Genomic DNA, 15,664 nt, shown 5'->3' with positions numbered 1-15,664 from the left:
GCTCTTGTTATTATAATTGCTGAAAGTTTCAAAGTGATCAGTCATTCAGTGTAGCTATTGCGGGCATTGAAACTTCTTATGTGGTGGGGTCACTTGACGTGACTGACCTGACCTTGAGTGACCCTGGTCTTAAATTTACACAGCATGTGTAAAAAGATGTAAAGATGTATGATGATAACGTGTGCCAAAAACCGGAGGGTTGGTGTTCAAACAGCCCCCCCCCCCCTCAGCAGGGCGCGGGTAATCAGGTTGCTAGAACCGATGCTTTGCATTGCAATTTTCGCAAGAGTTGCGAACACTTATTTCGCGGGTAGATCTTCTAAAGATGCTGATATCTGTTTTCAATTAACATTAACGCTTACGTCTATAGGTAAGCCAGCTTCAGCGCACTGTTTCCTCAACAAATGAATTGGAAAAAACAGGTTATTTAATTTTAACTTTTATTGAAACGAACTATATAATCGACAATAAATATAAAATCGACGAAGAAGGAAATCTCCACATGCACAAATAGTCAGGTACAGCATTGAACAGCTCAGCTGAGGGCCGACACGGCGCGTCTGTCCCTCTCCCGTTTAGAGAGGGAGAGCAGCCCGGTTGGCGGCAGGCGGCGCCGGCGGCCGTCTAGTTGTACGGCTGCTGCTTGCCGGCCGGACGGTATGCCGGCTGGCTGACGGACGCCGCCGGGTAGCGCGCCTCACCCTCGTACGTCACCTCGGCCACGTAGCCGCCGTCGCCGCTGACGCTGTAGGTGACGCGCTGCACGCGGCCGTCCGGCAGCGCCACGTAGTAGCTGCCCTGCGTGTTGGCTCCGTCGCGCGACTCGCTCTGTCCAAAGTCGACGGCGTAGTTGGAGTCCTGCACCTTGTAGTCGTAGGCGTACTTGGCCGGAGCGTCTGAGTACTGCTGCTGGGCGTACTTCTGGGGAGCCGCCAGGGCGACCGCCACCAGAGCAGAGATGAGCAGGACCTGCAGGAAATGAAGGCGGGGTGGTTACTGGTTAGGCCATCAAAGATCCGCTGCCGTAACGTGGGATGGGAAAATGTGTGAGGAAAATGAAATACCTACATTGCTCTTAGGGCAAAGTTATTAGTCTAGCAACTGCCGGCTGAAGCGTATATTTATGCTTGAGCTCAGATTTTTTAAAGACAATGAACTACGAAACGATGCTTATGTCAACGAAAAAAATGAAAATTTTGTTATTAGCTCTTATAAACCAAACTGTATGATGCATTGCTAATCCCTGTATGAAATGCATGAATATGTACCAGTATAATGTCAAAGTCGTATAATGTCAAACAGGCTGCTCTCCCTCTCTAAACGGGAGAGGGACAGACGCGCCGTGTCGGCTAGTATAATGTCAAAACAGTTTTACTCTCACCTTCATGTTTCTAGTTGAGGTGGTTTGGTGAGCTGTTGGCTGCTGGATCCGCTATGAGAGACTGGTGTCGGCAGTAAGGCACACGCGGCCTTTATACCCCCGGCAGACTCTCACGGTACTGGCTGGACACACAGGCAGTGACCCAACCCGATCGCCGGCAGCAACCCCAACATATGTTAACCTTGCCTCAGGAAATTTGCATCGATGTGACTGTTATGGGTGATCGGTATGTGTCCATTTAAAGCCTTGTATTGCTGCCTCAGCCAGGGGAAAAAATAATAGGCATACAACTCCCATGGGATTGCTCGATTTTTACATGCCTGGAAGGTTATCTCTTAATTCCGCCCGAAAGCTGTTAAAGGGACCCTCCCACCTTAACATTAGTTTTGAGTTGAGATAGCCAAGTTTGCGGCCAGGCTCAGAAACCACCATTTATCCTGGTCGCAACCCCCGCAGCTTTATGGTGTTCAAGAAATTTCTTCCATTTACTTGCAGGGTGGGACCAGCGTGGTCCCTATCTCTTAACCATTACGGGAATCTGATGACGTCATCAGGCTTTCGAACGTCCGTTAAATGTTTGACTAAAACGTTTTGTAGCACGCGGTGGTATATGCTGCTTTGCGCGCAACAAATGCCGCACTTTCAAATAAAGTCGCTAGGAACAGCGGAGATCCCAAAAAATAAACAATAGTAAAAGTCTAATATCTTGAAAACCGGTGAATATTTTTCGATGAAATTTGGTAGATATTCGTTTTCGCTCTTTCTGAACCGAGCGACATCACTTTCATGCCAATTCATTAACATTTTTGAAGGTGGGAGGGTCCCTTTAATTATGACTTGAATTGGTTACAGAAGCAAGCAAAGTCTTTCATTGTGCCACCGTCCAATGGTGAATTCCCCATATCGGTTCGGACCCCGCCCCCAGAAATTTTTTTAACTTTAAAAGTCGTAATTATATGTAATATACCTATATGTATGTAAAAATGTAAGGGTGCTATAAACCCAAATTCCGAAGTATCCTTCATGATTGACTGACATACCCATATTGAATGTTGATGTCTTGGTGAGCTTTAACCTTACCATTGGCTTTATTCCTCTGAACTGACACTAACTGCAACCTCTCTTTGCATTTCCCTCTCTTTTGCAAGAAATGATTTCGACTGGAACATTATGTGTAGATACTTGGTGCTCATTTGGGATTCTCTAACCGGTCGGCCAGGGAGGTGGGTCGTTTTCAGAAAATGATTGGTAGGGCCCAAAGATGGTGGACGGCCATTATAATAGGGCTTAGGTACCAGGGTAGGGTGCCCATATCTGTCTTTTCTCATCGAATTTAGGCAACTTATTTTTCCTTTTGGTCAATGACATGACAAAATAAAATGAATAAATATTTTTGGGGGAATTCCAGGTATTACCGAACCCGACGCACAGAACTACTCGTATTGCCTATACTGATCAGTGAACTCTATATAGTGTTCACTGTTCAGTGTTCAGTATTGTCATGTGTCAGAGGAGCACACGCCACTCGGAAATAGACCTACTCCGACCAAAAAGGCTGCAGCTGTGCTGAGAGGGCCAAACAACTGCTTTGAGGGCGCACGCTGAGTGAAAGATTAGATATTATAACTAGCGAGATCCTTGAGATCCTCCTTGAGAACTAATGAAATTCTTATAGTATGTATGTAGGGGAGACCCGGGAGGTATGGGCCGGTTTTGTGACAAGGCAATTTTCTTCCAGTGGGAAGTGGCTAGAACCGGCTTTTCACTCTGTGTACGTGAAATTGCCTTTCGCCTGCAAAGTGTGCCTGATATTAGGCATCTGGGATCAACTATTTTATCTCGAGATAACTTTCAATAAATCATGCGCTTTCTTTTCCGATCCATCAAAATACACCGGTAGGTGTGGGCCATGGCCCGGGAGGTATGGGCCGGTGCCATGTTTCATATTCTTTTCTCGATAATGAGAACAATACTCGTAGCTGGTATCTACCTTGATCTCTCTTAGAGCCCAGGAACCGCATAAGCGGCCAACAGCTTACTTCATGGGGGTCACGTGGGCACATACGTATTTTGGTAAACTCAATCATGCTCCATGCAATAAGATAGATAATATTTTTCTGTTCGAATGAAATTTGTAGTTTTCGACCTTGCGCGACAAAAATAAAACTTATTAAAGAGGATATTCAATGAAAGCATCATTTTATTGATTTAGGATCATCGGGGGTGGGTGGCCCGAACCTCCCGGTTAGGACGCCAGAATGTGCGTAGCGTCTCAGCTCATAATCTTGCAAGAAAGCTTCAATTTTTCTATCCAGTCTTAATTTGCATGCTTTAAACTTTATATTACCGATGGCCTGACGTCATAAAACGAGTCTGGTTCAAATTAATCACGAATTTTCTGTATGTACCGTATTTTACTCGAAGAGAGCAAAAACACTTTTTCACCGCTCATTGCCAAAGAAGACTGAGGAAAATTTTGGAAATCACGTGGGTTGTATAACGGAATTGCTGCTACCAGTTTATGCGGTCAAATGTGTAAAAATACGCATCACTTCTTCAAAACTGCAATGGCCCATACCTCCAGGGGGCCCATACCTCCCGGGTCTCCCCTACTTACCTCTATCGATACCAAATTATCCGAACCGTGACTTAACAAAACAGTCAGGAAATGGAGACTAAGACACCTCACATTTAGCTACATGTGCTTGCCGTGTTAAGGATCAAAGATGCGATATTGTGCAGATGCTAGGGGAAGTTGGGGCAATGCCGGAGTTGGGGCAAAGCCGAAATTCAAGATATTTCGAAAACCGTACGACATGGATGCCACATGTCAGTGATGTTCTGAAGCTTAAGTGACTACAATTATCGCATGTTTGTTACGAGTCGTCATTCGGAATACTTTGGCTGTGAGGGCGCCAAGAGCGTTTTCAAGGTACGTTTCCCTTGTACTACATGCGCCTTTGAAGCTGCATTTATTACTCATTATGCTACCGTTTGTCTGGCCAATTCGGTCAAGTAATCTTCAGCATGTCTTTGCATAAGTGTGCTGCCTATTTGAAATTTATACAGCACGTTGAAAAGTTATGGGCCTGCAAATAAAAGTATGGCTGGCTGGGGTAATGCCGAAAACGTGCAATTACGCACGTTAAAGCACTCCACGTGGACTTTACTGCTGTAGAATAGCAACGCGTATTTTTAGTCACACAAATTACACTTTCAACCGACACAACGGCCTGTTACCTCTAAGGAATGATTTACCTGGCCTTTTCTTATTATATCACACAATTATAACTTCCAGTGTGCACCAAGCGTCCCCAAGCTCTTAAAACCCATGTCAGCTTTGATGAATTCTGGATAAAGTTTGAGATAAAATGGCAAAACATCAATTTCGGCATTCCCCGTAGATCATTTCTCCCATTTTCGGCTTTCCCGCAGTCCGGGGCAACGCCGAAAAAGTCACTTCTTTGATATTTCTAGTTTGTGCGCTTAACGGTATGCGAATTCATCAAATGCGCCTGGTATGTTTGAAAGGCAAAAGACTGGCCTCTCGAATGACGCCAACAAGAATAGCTTATTGCTATGCCGAGTGATTGAAAACGCTTTGTGGTCCAGGGGCGCTGAGAGGCCAGAAGGGCGCCGAACAGTCGAGGGATGCACGGTGAACAGAGACATAAGGTCGCGAGAAGGTCAGGAGGGGTGGGCGTCGCTAGGTCATGAGAATGGCGCGATGCTGTCAAAAGGGCGCCATTCTCCCAGAAAGGTGCCGAGTGATTAAAAACGATACTATATTATCCTGGAACGCAAGACGGTCAGGAGGACGCCGTTAGAGCATGCGAATGGCGCCATGCTCCCGAAAGGACGTTTGTAAAAGACTTGTGGGTGCATTTTCATCATTGTGGAGGCATAATTCAGAATTGTGGGTGCATCTTCCCCCGCAAAGATATTTAAAATTACACCCCTGGGTAAGGCTGGGGCTCTACCAGGCCTATATATAATATATGTACAAAACGATACCCATGCGGCCAGGTATTGTAGATGTCCCACTTCTCCTTCTTCCCACTTCTCACTACTCTCCCCTACTAGAAATGCCGAGTTGTTACTGAGCGTGGTGACGATCTGACTGTTTGTAATCGCCAGCGGTGACATTGCGGCACAGTCTACCTTCAGGCAAATCGTTAACGCCACCAGAATCTCCGCAGATTAGCTGCCATTTGCCAGTTTCTGGTCACTTGGCCAAAGTTGAAATGAATGACGATATTCGTAGAATGGGAATGGCTGCTGTCGGTGGTAAGGCTAGCAGATTTGAGGTTTTATTTTAAGCATATGCATTGTCACAAAAAAAGTGATTACGACATTCGAAATATTCAAAAGTGGGCTTAACTTAGTAGCTTAGCTGTTCTAGAAAAAAATATCATAAGCTTTTTATTCGAAGGAAAATTTTGTTTCCATTTTAATTCTGTCGTACACTTTGCATCGACGATGAGAGTAGGTCATCGATGTGGTCATCGACGCCCCCCCCCCCCCCACCTCCTTCGACGCCCCGGCGATGTTTGCTGATGAGAGCAGAATAATGGAGAAATTCCCAAGTTGATCCGGGGCTTTGCCCTATTTAACCCAGTGGTATTTAACCCAGCGGACCAGTTTTGCAGAGTCACAGTTTTCAATCCCTGTACCTGTACATGTCCAAAATATATTTTGAATCTATGGTTATGAAATCCGTTTTTTCTTATGAGCACTTGGAATTCCCCACCATTTGTTTGTAAACGGAAAACTGAGTCAGGTGTGAAATACCTAAATGACGTTCAATTCGAGTGTCATTGTGCTTCATTCAACGCAGAAAGCTGGACCCAAAGCAGCTGGCCATCAAGCAGCTCTAAATTTGCCCCAGAAGACAGAAATTTATGCTTTATAGTATTTAGATACACTGGATTCTCAGATCGACAAATCGGTAAACGTAGGCGTTTTGAACATGTATTGGCGAAGACAAAATAAATACATTGACTGGGTTTCACATCATCAATTACAAAAAACACGGGACATCTGACAATGGGCCGACGCGGCGCGTCTGTCCCTCTCCAAAGGAGAGAGGGAGAGCAGCCCGGTCGGCGGCAGGCGGCGCCGGCGGCCGTCTAGTTGTACGGCTGCTGCTTGCCGGCCGGACGGTATGCCGGCTGGCTGGCAGACGCCGCCGGGTAGCGCGCCTCACCCTCGTACGTCACCTCGGCCACGTAGCCGCCGTCGCCGCTGACGCTGTAGGTGACGCGCTGCACGCGGCCGTCCGGCAGCGCCACGTAGTAGCTGCCCTGCGTGTTGGCTCCATCGCGCGACTCGCTCTGTCCAAAGTCGACGGCGTAGTTGGAGTCCTGCACCTTGTAGTCGTAGGCGTACTTGGCCGGAGCATCTGAGTACTGCTGCTGGGCGTACTTCTGGGGAGCCGCCAGGGCGACCGCCACCAGAGCAGAGATGAGCAGGACCTGGGAAATGAAAACAAGGACGGTTAGGTTACAAAAGTTTCGCTGCTGTTACATCGTATGGGAACTAAGAGTGTCAGTTTGAAATGCAAGAAGTACTTAGATTGCTGTTATAGCAGAGTCATTAGTCAAACAACTGCCGGCCATGCGTCCATGCGTCACAGTGTATCCATGCGTCACATCAAAACTTTTAAGATATGAGTTCAAACTAATAGCGAATTGAAATATATGTGAATGAAAAATTCAGAGGTAGCTAGCATTATTTCCTATGTAATTCATCAAAGTGTAGGATGCAATGCAAAGTTTTTGATATTTTTTTGAACATGAATTTAACGTCGAAACAGCTCTACTCTCACCTTCATGTTTCTGGCTGAGGTTGTTTGGTAAGCTTTTTACTGCTGTATCCGCTGTGGGAGACTGGTGTCGACAGCAGGGCACACACGACTTATATACCTCCGGACTCCGCTAGACTCTCACGGTACTGACTGGACACACAGGCAGTGACCAGCCCAATCACTACTGGGTGGTGCCCGGCAGGCGGCAGTAAAACCCAGACATCGGCCTTGCCCCAGGAAGTGTGCATTGAAATTACTGCTGCAATGAGGCTTCAGCCTTCTCAAATAACGCCGCCGAGTACCATGAACTGCACATGCGATGAGCATTTTATGCATGTACCTTTTTACGGTAGATGTTGAATTCATAACATTTCATACCGCAAGTGTGGGTATGTAAACTCTAGTCGACATAGAATAAAGTTTGTTTTGAGATTCTTCATTATTTCCCTAAATAATGAGGGAAATGGGATTTTATTAGCGTTTTAAACTTAGCTGTACCGATGCACCGCACGGGATCTTGGATTTCCATACCCTCTCGAGATTTACATAAACGGCTGAATCAGAATAGCAAAACAAGTCAAATGAACGCGCGGAAGCGACAATTCTGCTCAATACGATATTCTGTAGAATGTAGCCGATCTATATTGTCTATATGTTACAGGGAGTTTGAGAAATCCGTGAGTTTGGAAACTCCCTAGGGAGCTTGCAAACTCCCTGACCCATCAGTGAGTTTGCAAATTCACTAGGGAGTTTGCAAACTCACTGACCGGTCAGGGAGTTTGAGAACGTCCAGAACGATTGGGACAAATAAAAACAAGTGTGCAGCATGTGGGTGACATACGTGCCGTCCGTGATATTAAAACAAAGGCGGCTAGTTGTACGGCCTATTTAACAGTCGCACGCTGACAAACAGCTTACAGATCATATGCACACCATAAATGCCTACTTAAAATTTTAAACTGTTCAGTGATCTAGCCTAAACATGTACCGCCGCTTCATTTAGTCATACATTTATTTAATTCACGGCCCAATTGTATCCATTCCACACAAGTGTGGCTATTCTGCAGAGGCAGGCTCAATATATCGAAGTAGAAACAGCTCAGTTGGTCATTTATGCTAAAGCATATAAGGTATACGTGTGGAACACTTGTGTGGAACGGATCTGTAATTGGGACGTGAAGTAAATAAATGTATGACTAAATGAAGCGGCGGTACATGTTTAGGCTAGATCACTGAACAGTTTAAAATTTTAAGTAGGCATTTATGGTGTGCATATGATCTGTAAGCTGTTTGTCAGCGTGCGACTGTTAAATAGGCCGTACAACTAGCCGCCTTTGTTTTAACATCACGGACGGCACGTATGTCACCCACATGCTGCACACTTGTTTTATTTGTCCCAATCGCTCTGGAATTTCTAAAACTCCCTGACCGGTCAGTGAGTTTGCAAACTCCCTAGTGAATTTGCAAACTCACTGATGGGTCAGGGAGTTTGCAAACTCCCTAGGGAGTTTGCAAACTCACGGATTTATCAAACTCCCTGTAACATATATAATATTAGTAAAGCACCCGGAAGCATGCTATGGAGCATAGTATTTATTTCCAAGAAATTTTATATTCGGTAGTGTTGACATGGTTTAGGTATAGATGCGGTAGGGCAAAATCTGATCAGTGGTCATTTTATGTGACATTTACCTACCTAATGTAAACCAGCATTTATCAGTTGATATTTCTTAGAATTGCGATGCGCTAGTGACAGTTATTTTCATCTGCTAGCACTCAATAGATTACACGCATGCTGTCTGAAGCGTCGGGACGTTTTCCAATTATGGAAAACCACGTAGTCCGCGCCTCTCACCAGTCAGCTCATCTACACGAAATTTGGTAACGTATATTCGTATTAGCCGTTTTCATGACGGCCATCTGGTACACATTTGGTGCAGATTAGGTGCAGATTAGGTGCAGATTTGGTCAAGTTAGGTTCAGTGTGTTTCTCAAAAGTTATGATTTTGGGATGCACAGATGCTTATATAACTCATTTTTAGAATTGTCAGGAATTATCTTCGATTAACCCGCGCCCGGCTGGGGGTCCTGGATTTCCACGCCCTGCTGGGGGGGGGGGGGTGTTTGAACACCCCCCCTTCTAACTCGGCTCCTGGGCCACGTAGCGATACGCAGAAGGCGGCGTTCGAAAGAGCGTCAAAAATAATGAGGAAATCACTTCAGTCAATTTTTTGGTCAGGTCAAAGGTCAGGTCCCTAGAGGTCATTGAAGGCAAAATTTCGCCGATTTCCAGGTCGAATGTCGACAATTTCCAAGAAGCCAACGCATAACTCGGGAACCAATAGAGCTACAGCGCCGCGGAAAAGCGCATACGATAGCCCTATTAACGCCCTTTCTGAGTAATTATCTCAGATTTGACCTAACGTCAACGGTTTTGCCTGCAGGGGGCAAAAACTGCAAAAATAGCCGATTTTTTTCGGAAACAGTTTTTCTGCAATAACTTTTGACCCAAGCCTTGTACGAGCTTACTTTTACCGGCATCGTGTTCCTCTCGTCAAGACGCATCGAATGAACTATAGCTTGACCTTGAAAGGTCAACTTGAAAATTTGACCTCAGGTCAAGGTCATGACCTGACCGGAAAGGGTCATGTTGCATATCAGTCGATCCGTATCGTCGAGCTGAACACATCTAAGGCGTTTTCATCGCTCTAGCATGCCTCTATCAAAAGTTATTTGCGAAAAACTGTTAGATACCATTCGTGACCTAAGATGACCTCAGGGCATAAACAGGGGTCACAGACACCATTTTCATGTTCAGTGTGTCTAAACCACTTGTAATTCAGTGTTTGGGAGTGTTTATAATGTCTTTCGTCCAAAAGAGGCGCATTTCAATTTTCTCCCATTGACTTATAATGGGGAGGTCGCAAAATTGACCTGACCTTAGGTCATCGATATCAAAATTCTGAGATATACATTTTGTACATGCTATTGCTCTTAGCAATCGCTGAAAGTTTCAAAGCGATCGGTCACTCGGTGTAGCTATGACAGACATTGAAACTTTTTATGAGGTGAGGTCACTTCAAGTGACCTGGTGACCTGACCTTGGATGACCTTGGTCTGAAATTTTCACAACATGTGTAGAATTGATGTATGATAAGGTGTACCAAAAACGGCGGCGCTCCGCGCCGCCGTTTTTGAGATATTCGCGAAAAACCACAAGGGGGGTGTTCAAACACCCCCCCCAGCAGGGCGCGGGTTAAAACACCGAAATAAATTCATGATACGCATAGGCGCGGGAGCCGGGGGGGGGCAGTGGGGGCAGCTTGCCCCCCCTCCCAACTCTGGGGCCGTGGGGGCGGTGCCCCCACAGCTTTGAGACGGAACACCACACTTTTTTGCAAATGTTTTCTTTTTTGTTGAAAAAGCCAAGGGATGAAAAATAAGTGGCCTAAAACCGGTGAGAAAACTATATTTGGGGGTACCCTAGGTTGATCTCTATTATGGTGTGCCCCCCCCCCAGTCTGAAAGTAGTTCCCGCGCCCCTGATGATACGACGGATGTATTTATTGTAAAAGAGATTCGGTGCAGATGTCAAATTAGGTGCATTCGCCAGATAGCTCGTTGTGAAAAAGGCTATTGTCACGTATGCCTATAAAAAAACACCGCCTTATCCGTAACTCCGCTAAGCACATAACACCTTCACCCTTCCATCCCAGTCCAAACTACCTTCGACAGCCTTGAGTATAACTAAACGACCTCACGGGCGGTACAGTGAGCTCTCACACCGTGTATCGTTCCCAGGGCAAACATCCTATTACTGCGACTGTAACCGGCTGCTATCGATGCTACTGAGGCGTCGTCGGGGTGACCAATCCACCCCGTGCTTCGATTGCGCATTGCCACGAAGCTCGCACGCGCCACTCCCTGGGGGGACGCGTGCGTCTGAAGGGGGTGTTGGTGGAGAGGGAGGTTGGGGGGAGGGTTCTGTCGCGTGCCAGGGACCACTGCAGGCGCTCGGGCGTTGCCGCCGGGACGGCTGGTCAGTGGGACTCTCCCACGCTCGTTGCGGTTCACCGCGGCCACTCGAGTTATGGGCCGCCAGCAGCGCAATGCGCGAAATATTTGTGGCAGCCTGCCGGCTGGGGTTGAAGTGGCAAACAGCTGGTTCGATGGTTTATTGGGTTCAGAATGCCGGCCATTTGACACGCCCCGAGAGTTTGGACGTGAATGAAATAGAATGAAATGTAAACATGCGACGTCGGCTAAAGATTAACATAACACTTTTGGATAATTTATCAAACAATGAAAAATGACAGCCTACGACAACTTTTACTGGATATAATCCTGAATGCTACGTCTCGTTTCCGTACATACATGCTTAACTTGAGACGTGATTGACGTTTATCATCATCATCATCAATTTATTCATTATCGCATAGTGCGATAAGTGATAACAATAACATAATGTAACACATTTATGTAAGGAATAAAAATATTCACAGATACATAGTACACAGATACACAGTATTTTGATTTTTTTTTATTTTGTTGCTCTTTATTGTTATCACATGATGCATCTATGAAGGTTCTAATCAAACTATCTCATTCTATCGCTGACAAAGGGTTCCACGCGCTATTACTGTGTAGCTGTCGTCTACTCGTAGGATCACCTGCCGTGTCTCGGTGGTTAGTGTGGTTTGAGGGCTGTCCTTCGAGGTGACCGGTGACCGGTAGGCACCCATAAAGTCAAGGCATTGATAGGTCAGTGGCCGCCTTGGCCCACTTGGACACTTGTTCCACATCCTGATCTTATATAGCAACTGCATACCACAAAATCAACTTCGAGCGCTGAGAAATGTGACAACTCTATGGGAGGAAGTCACAAAAATTCCTCTGTATACCTATATTTTAACCCTCGCCGGACCTATTGGTTTTCTACATACGCGCCGGCCGAGGGGGGGGGGGGGGGGGCGGGTACGACCCCCCCTCGCCGTTTCGCCCCTGGTGGAGCTAGCGCGTCGCGGAAAAAACGAGCGTGTGCGCCGTTACGAGACGCAGAGATTGGTGCCCAATTTTAAGGTCCTAAGTCAACCAGTGACCTCTGAGGTCAGGTCAAGTGCCCCAGGGTACGGTTCAGTTTTTGGTGAATAACTTCGCAAAAAACGGTCGCAGAGCCGCGATTTTGGCAGCATCGTGTTCGCCTCGCTCAGGCGCGTCGAATGATATACTTTTTGTCCGGGTCAGGTCAACTTGGGGTGTTGACCTCAGGTCAAGGTCAGGTCAGCACCCCCAGGTCACGAAGTTGGTCGAAAGAGGTCATGTCGCATATCATTCGATTCGGCAGGTCTTCCTGAGTCCATTGGTGGCTTTCTCGACTCGCTAGCTCAATTTGATCAAGAGTTATTGACGAAAAACTAATATGACCTTGATGACGTCATAAATGACGTCACGCAAGGTCAACATTGCAAAAGTGACGCATCTAACCTTGCAAGGAGTGCATCAAATCACGATTCTGTGTGCTTGAGATAGTTGGAGATCGTTCCCGGCGCCAGAATAGCAGTTTTCATTTTTCCCCATTGACTTATAATGGTGAGGTCACGAAAATGACCTGACCTCATATGACCTTTAGGAAAAATCCGAGATATACAAGTTATGAGACTCATGATGGATACTAGATCCTGCAAGTTTCATTTCCCTGTGACATCTCCTCTGGCAGTGAGGGCGTTGCAAAGTTGCGACATCTGAAGACCGTGCAGAGGTTCATTTATGACGTCATAGGTCAGTGACCTGACCTGACCCAAAAATGCGGTTGGTGTCAAAAAATCCGGCTTGGATCAAAGGTCAGGTATGCCAAGTTTCAGCTCTCTATCGCCAGCGTGTTCGGAGCTATCGCGAAAAAACCCTATGGGGGGGGGGCGGCACCCGCCCCCCCCCCCCCTCGGCCGGCGAGGGTTAAGATGAAAATCATAGAGCCTATGCGGATGCCACACAACAATATCAGGAATTTAGAAAAAAATAACCAAACACACGCTCTCCTCAGCGCGCACCTAATGCCTAAAAAGCTTAGTTCTCTTGGTTTACTAATCTAACAAATGTGTTAACTGCCACTACCGGGCTGGAGTCGGGATGATTTTGGCGTCTCCAACTCTGACTCCGCCTCCGGCTAGAACTGCGGATTCCTGTCGTCTCCGACTCCGAATCCCCAGCCCTGACAGAATATAATGGTATGCAACACAACCAGGGCCATGGGGATTCGGAGTCAAAGTTAGAGTTCATTTTTGGAACCCCAAGCTGGAGTCAGAGTCAGAGTCACCGAAAACTCATCATTAGACATGTCAGGGCCGCGGAGTCGGAGTCGGAGTCGGCTGGAGGCAGCAGTTCTGCTCGGAGTCGGAGATTGACTTTTTTAAGCCGTAGTCGGAGTCCGAGTCGGAGTCACCACAGCCGTCGACTCAGCAGCCCGGAACACAACGACCTTAGATATGAACTACTTCAGATCTGATTGGCCTTGACCTGAAATACACCCTAAGTCGACATCCATATGAATCTTCACTCCACCCCCGCTGCCCAGAAAACCAGACAGTCTAATTCGTCTCACCTGGGTGAGCTAGACTTAGTAACATAAACGTAATGGACGGTACAAAAATTGTTATCTTGAGTCATTTTTGACCAACTTATGTCTTGAAACCCAAAACGAAACTTCTGGGTCGTTGACCAACCTCAGAAATCACCCATTAACCTAAGACCTTGAAATTGTGCGCATCATGACGGCCAGCATCCTCCATTCCTCAGCAAAGTAATGTATTAAATCAGATTTGCCCTATAATATTTAGGTCAAAATTTTATAGTTTTGTGTAGGGGAGGTTGGGGTAATTTGGCCGTTTTTTTTTTAGAAAACGATGTAACTTAAAACTGACGACACATTTCTGCATTTTCTCAACGCTGGCAGGCGTCGCATTCATTTTAGTTTACTGGACAGTGAACTTGAAATGATAGAATAATTACTTATATTGTAATTGTGACGTATTGCAAAGGTCTGCAAGGCGGGCAAATTTGCTCACTAGCAGGGTTATTTGGCCGGGGGTGTGGGGCAATTTAGCCGGTGTTAGTTTGTGGCCGGGGCTTTTTGTTATAGGCGAGTCAGCTTCACATTCAGCAATAACGTGTGTCCTGCGACGCATTTGACGCATTTCGGAGGTTGACTCAGCGGTCACAGGGGTCGAAAATAGTCAAAATAGCGGCTCTAGATGCGATCACAGTTTTTTTACGAATAACTTTTGAAGTAATCAAGCTAGGTCAAAATTAAAAGTAGCATCGTAATTCTCTCGTCAGTCCGCATCGAAACATATATGTGATGACCTCGAGAGGTCAAGGTCAAAGGTTGACCTCAGGTCACGCTACCTCAAGTCGCTTGACCTCAAGGTCACGTCACGACCTCAAGGTCACGCTTGACCTCAAGGTCACGCTTGACCTAAGGTCATCATGTATATCATTTGATGCGCCTTGACGAGCTGAACACAATAAAACCATTTGCGCGGCTGTATCTTTTTTCTGTTAGGATTTACTAGCAAAAAAAAACGTTTGGTTATCTTTGATGACGTCACATGCCCTTACAGCTGTCCAATAGGAAATAAGGCATCAAGGTTGTCAAAGTTGGTCGTAAATTATGTCATAAGGTATAAATGACCATGAAAACTCGGCAGTCCCAGCAAAACGACCCTGAGCGCACCGGCCAAGTTGCCCCGCTATTCCCGGCCAAATAACACCATATTGCTATTCTGAAAATTTTTGTCTATAAAGTCGTCATGGCTGTACGGAACTATATAAATGAAATTGCTCTTGGAACCGCTGAACATCCCCCAGAATGGCGGTATAATGTCGGAATTCTTTTACAGCCGAAATATAACTACATGTTATAGGGGAGAGTGGGGTGGGTTGTATCAGTTTTTACTCCGAGACCCATAACCTCGTAACTATCTGTGATAAACTCATTATTTCCATAGGTACTATCTCCTTTCTTGATTCTTCTGCTTTTTTGTGCAAAGTAACTTTTCCGCTACCTCTACCAGTTTTTCTTCTACGGTCTGCCGAATAGAACAATGTTTTTGATACAACTTGCCCCATGGCTTGGGTGAGTTGTATCACATGGTGGGGCAATTTGTATCACTAGGTATTTCACGTTTCAGGGAGTGTGCTTGCTACTGGTTTTGAACATAACAACAACATTAAATGGGGTTAATACAATGTATATGCTCAAAGGCTTCACTTTTAGGAGACCAAACTTAGGTCAATGCAATCCGAACGAAACATCGAAACGAACGAAACATCAACAGACTAGACGCAAAAGTGGCCCGTTAACCCTCGCCGGCCGAGGGGGGGGGGGCGGGTGCCGCCCCCTCATAGGGTTTTTTCGCGGTAGCTCCGAACACGCTGGCGATAGAGAGCTGAAGCTTAGCATACCTGACCTTTGATCCAAG

General features: G+C 46.2%; 2 protein-coding genes across 2 annotated transcripts; both read right to left on the bottom strand.

Annotated features, from left to right (window-relative positions):
* Positions 1-624: 624 nt before the first annotated feature.
* LOC122388374 (cuticle protein 19.8-like) lies at positions 625-1,387 on the bottom strand. The gene is made up of 2 exons (XM_043379407.1): positions 1,382-1,387; positions 625-969 (listed from the first exon to the last, which is right to left on the bottom strand). The coding sequence occupies exons 1-2, from the start codon at positions 1,385-1,387 to the stop codon at positions 625-627; spliced, it is 351 nt and encodes a 116-aa protein (XP_043235342.1).
* Positions 1,388-6,338: 4,951 nt separating this feature from the next.
* Positions 6,339-7,759, bottom strand: LOC122388396 (cuticle protein 19.8-like). The gene is made up of 2 exons (XM_043379437.1): positions 7,209-7,759; positions 6,339-6,855 (listed from the first exon to the last, which is right to left on the bottom strand). The coding sequence occupies exons 1-2, from the start codon at positions 7,212-7,214 to the stop codon at positions 6,511-6,513; spliced, it is 351 nt and encodes a 116-aa protein (XP_043235372.1). The 5' UTR covers positions 7,215-7,759; the 3' UTR covers positions 6,339-6,510.
* Between the last annotated feature and the right edge of the window lie 7,905 nt (positions 7,760-15,664).

Source organism: Amphibalanus amphitrite, unplaced genomic scaffold, assembly GCF_019059575.1.
Source record: "Amphibalanus amphitrite isolate SeventyFive unplaced genomic scaffold, NRLGWU_Aamphi_draft 000320F_arrow, whole genome shotgun sequence".
Classification (NCBI taxonomy): Eukaryota; Metazoa; Arthropoda; class Thecostraca; order Balanomorpha; family Balanidae; genus Amphibalanus; species Amphibalanus amphitrite.
This window is presented reverse-complemented; position numbering and strand designations above follow the sequence as displayed.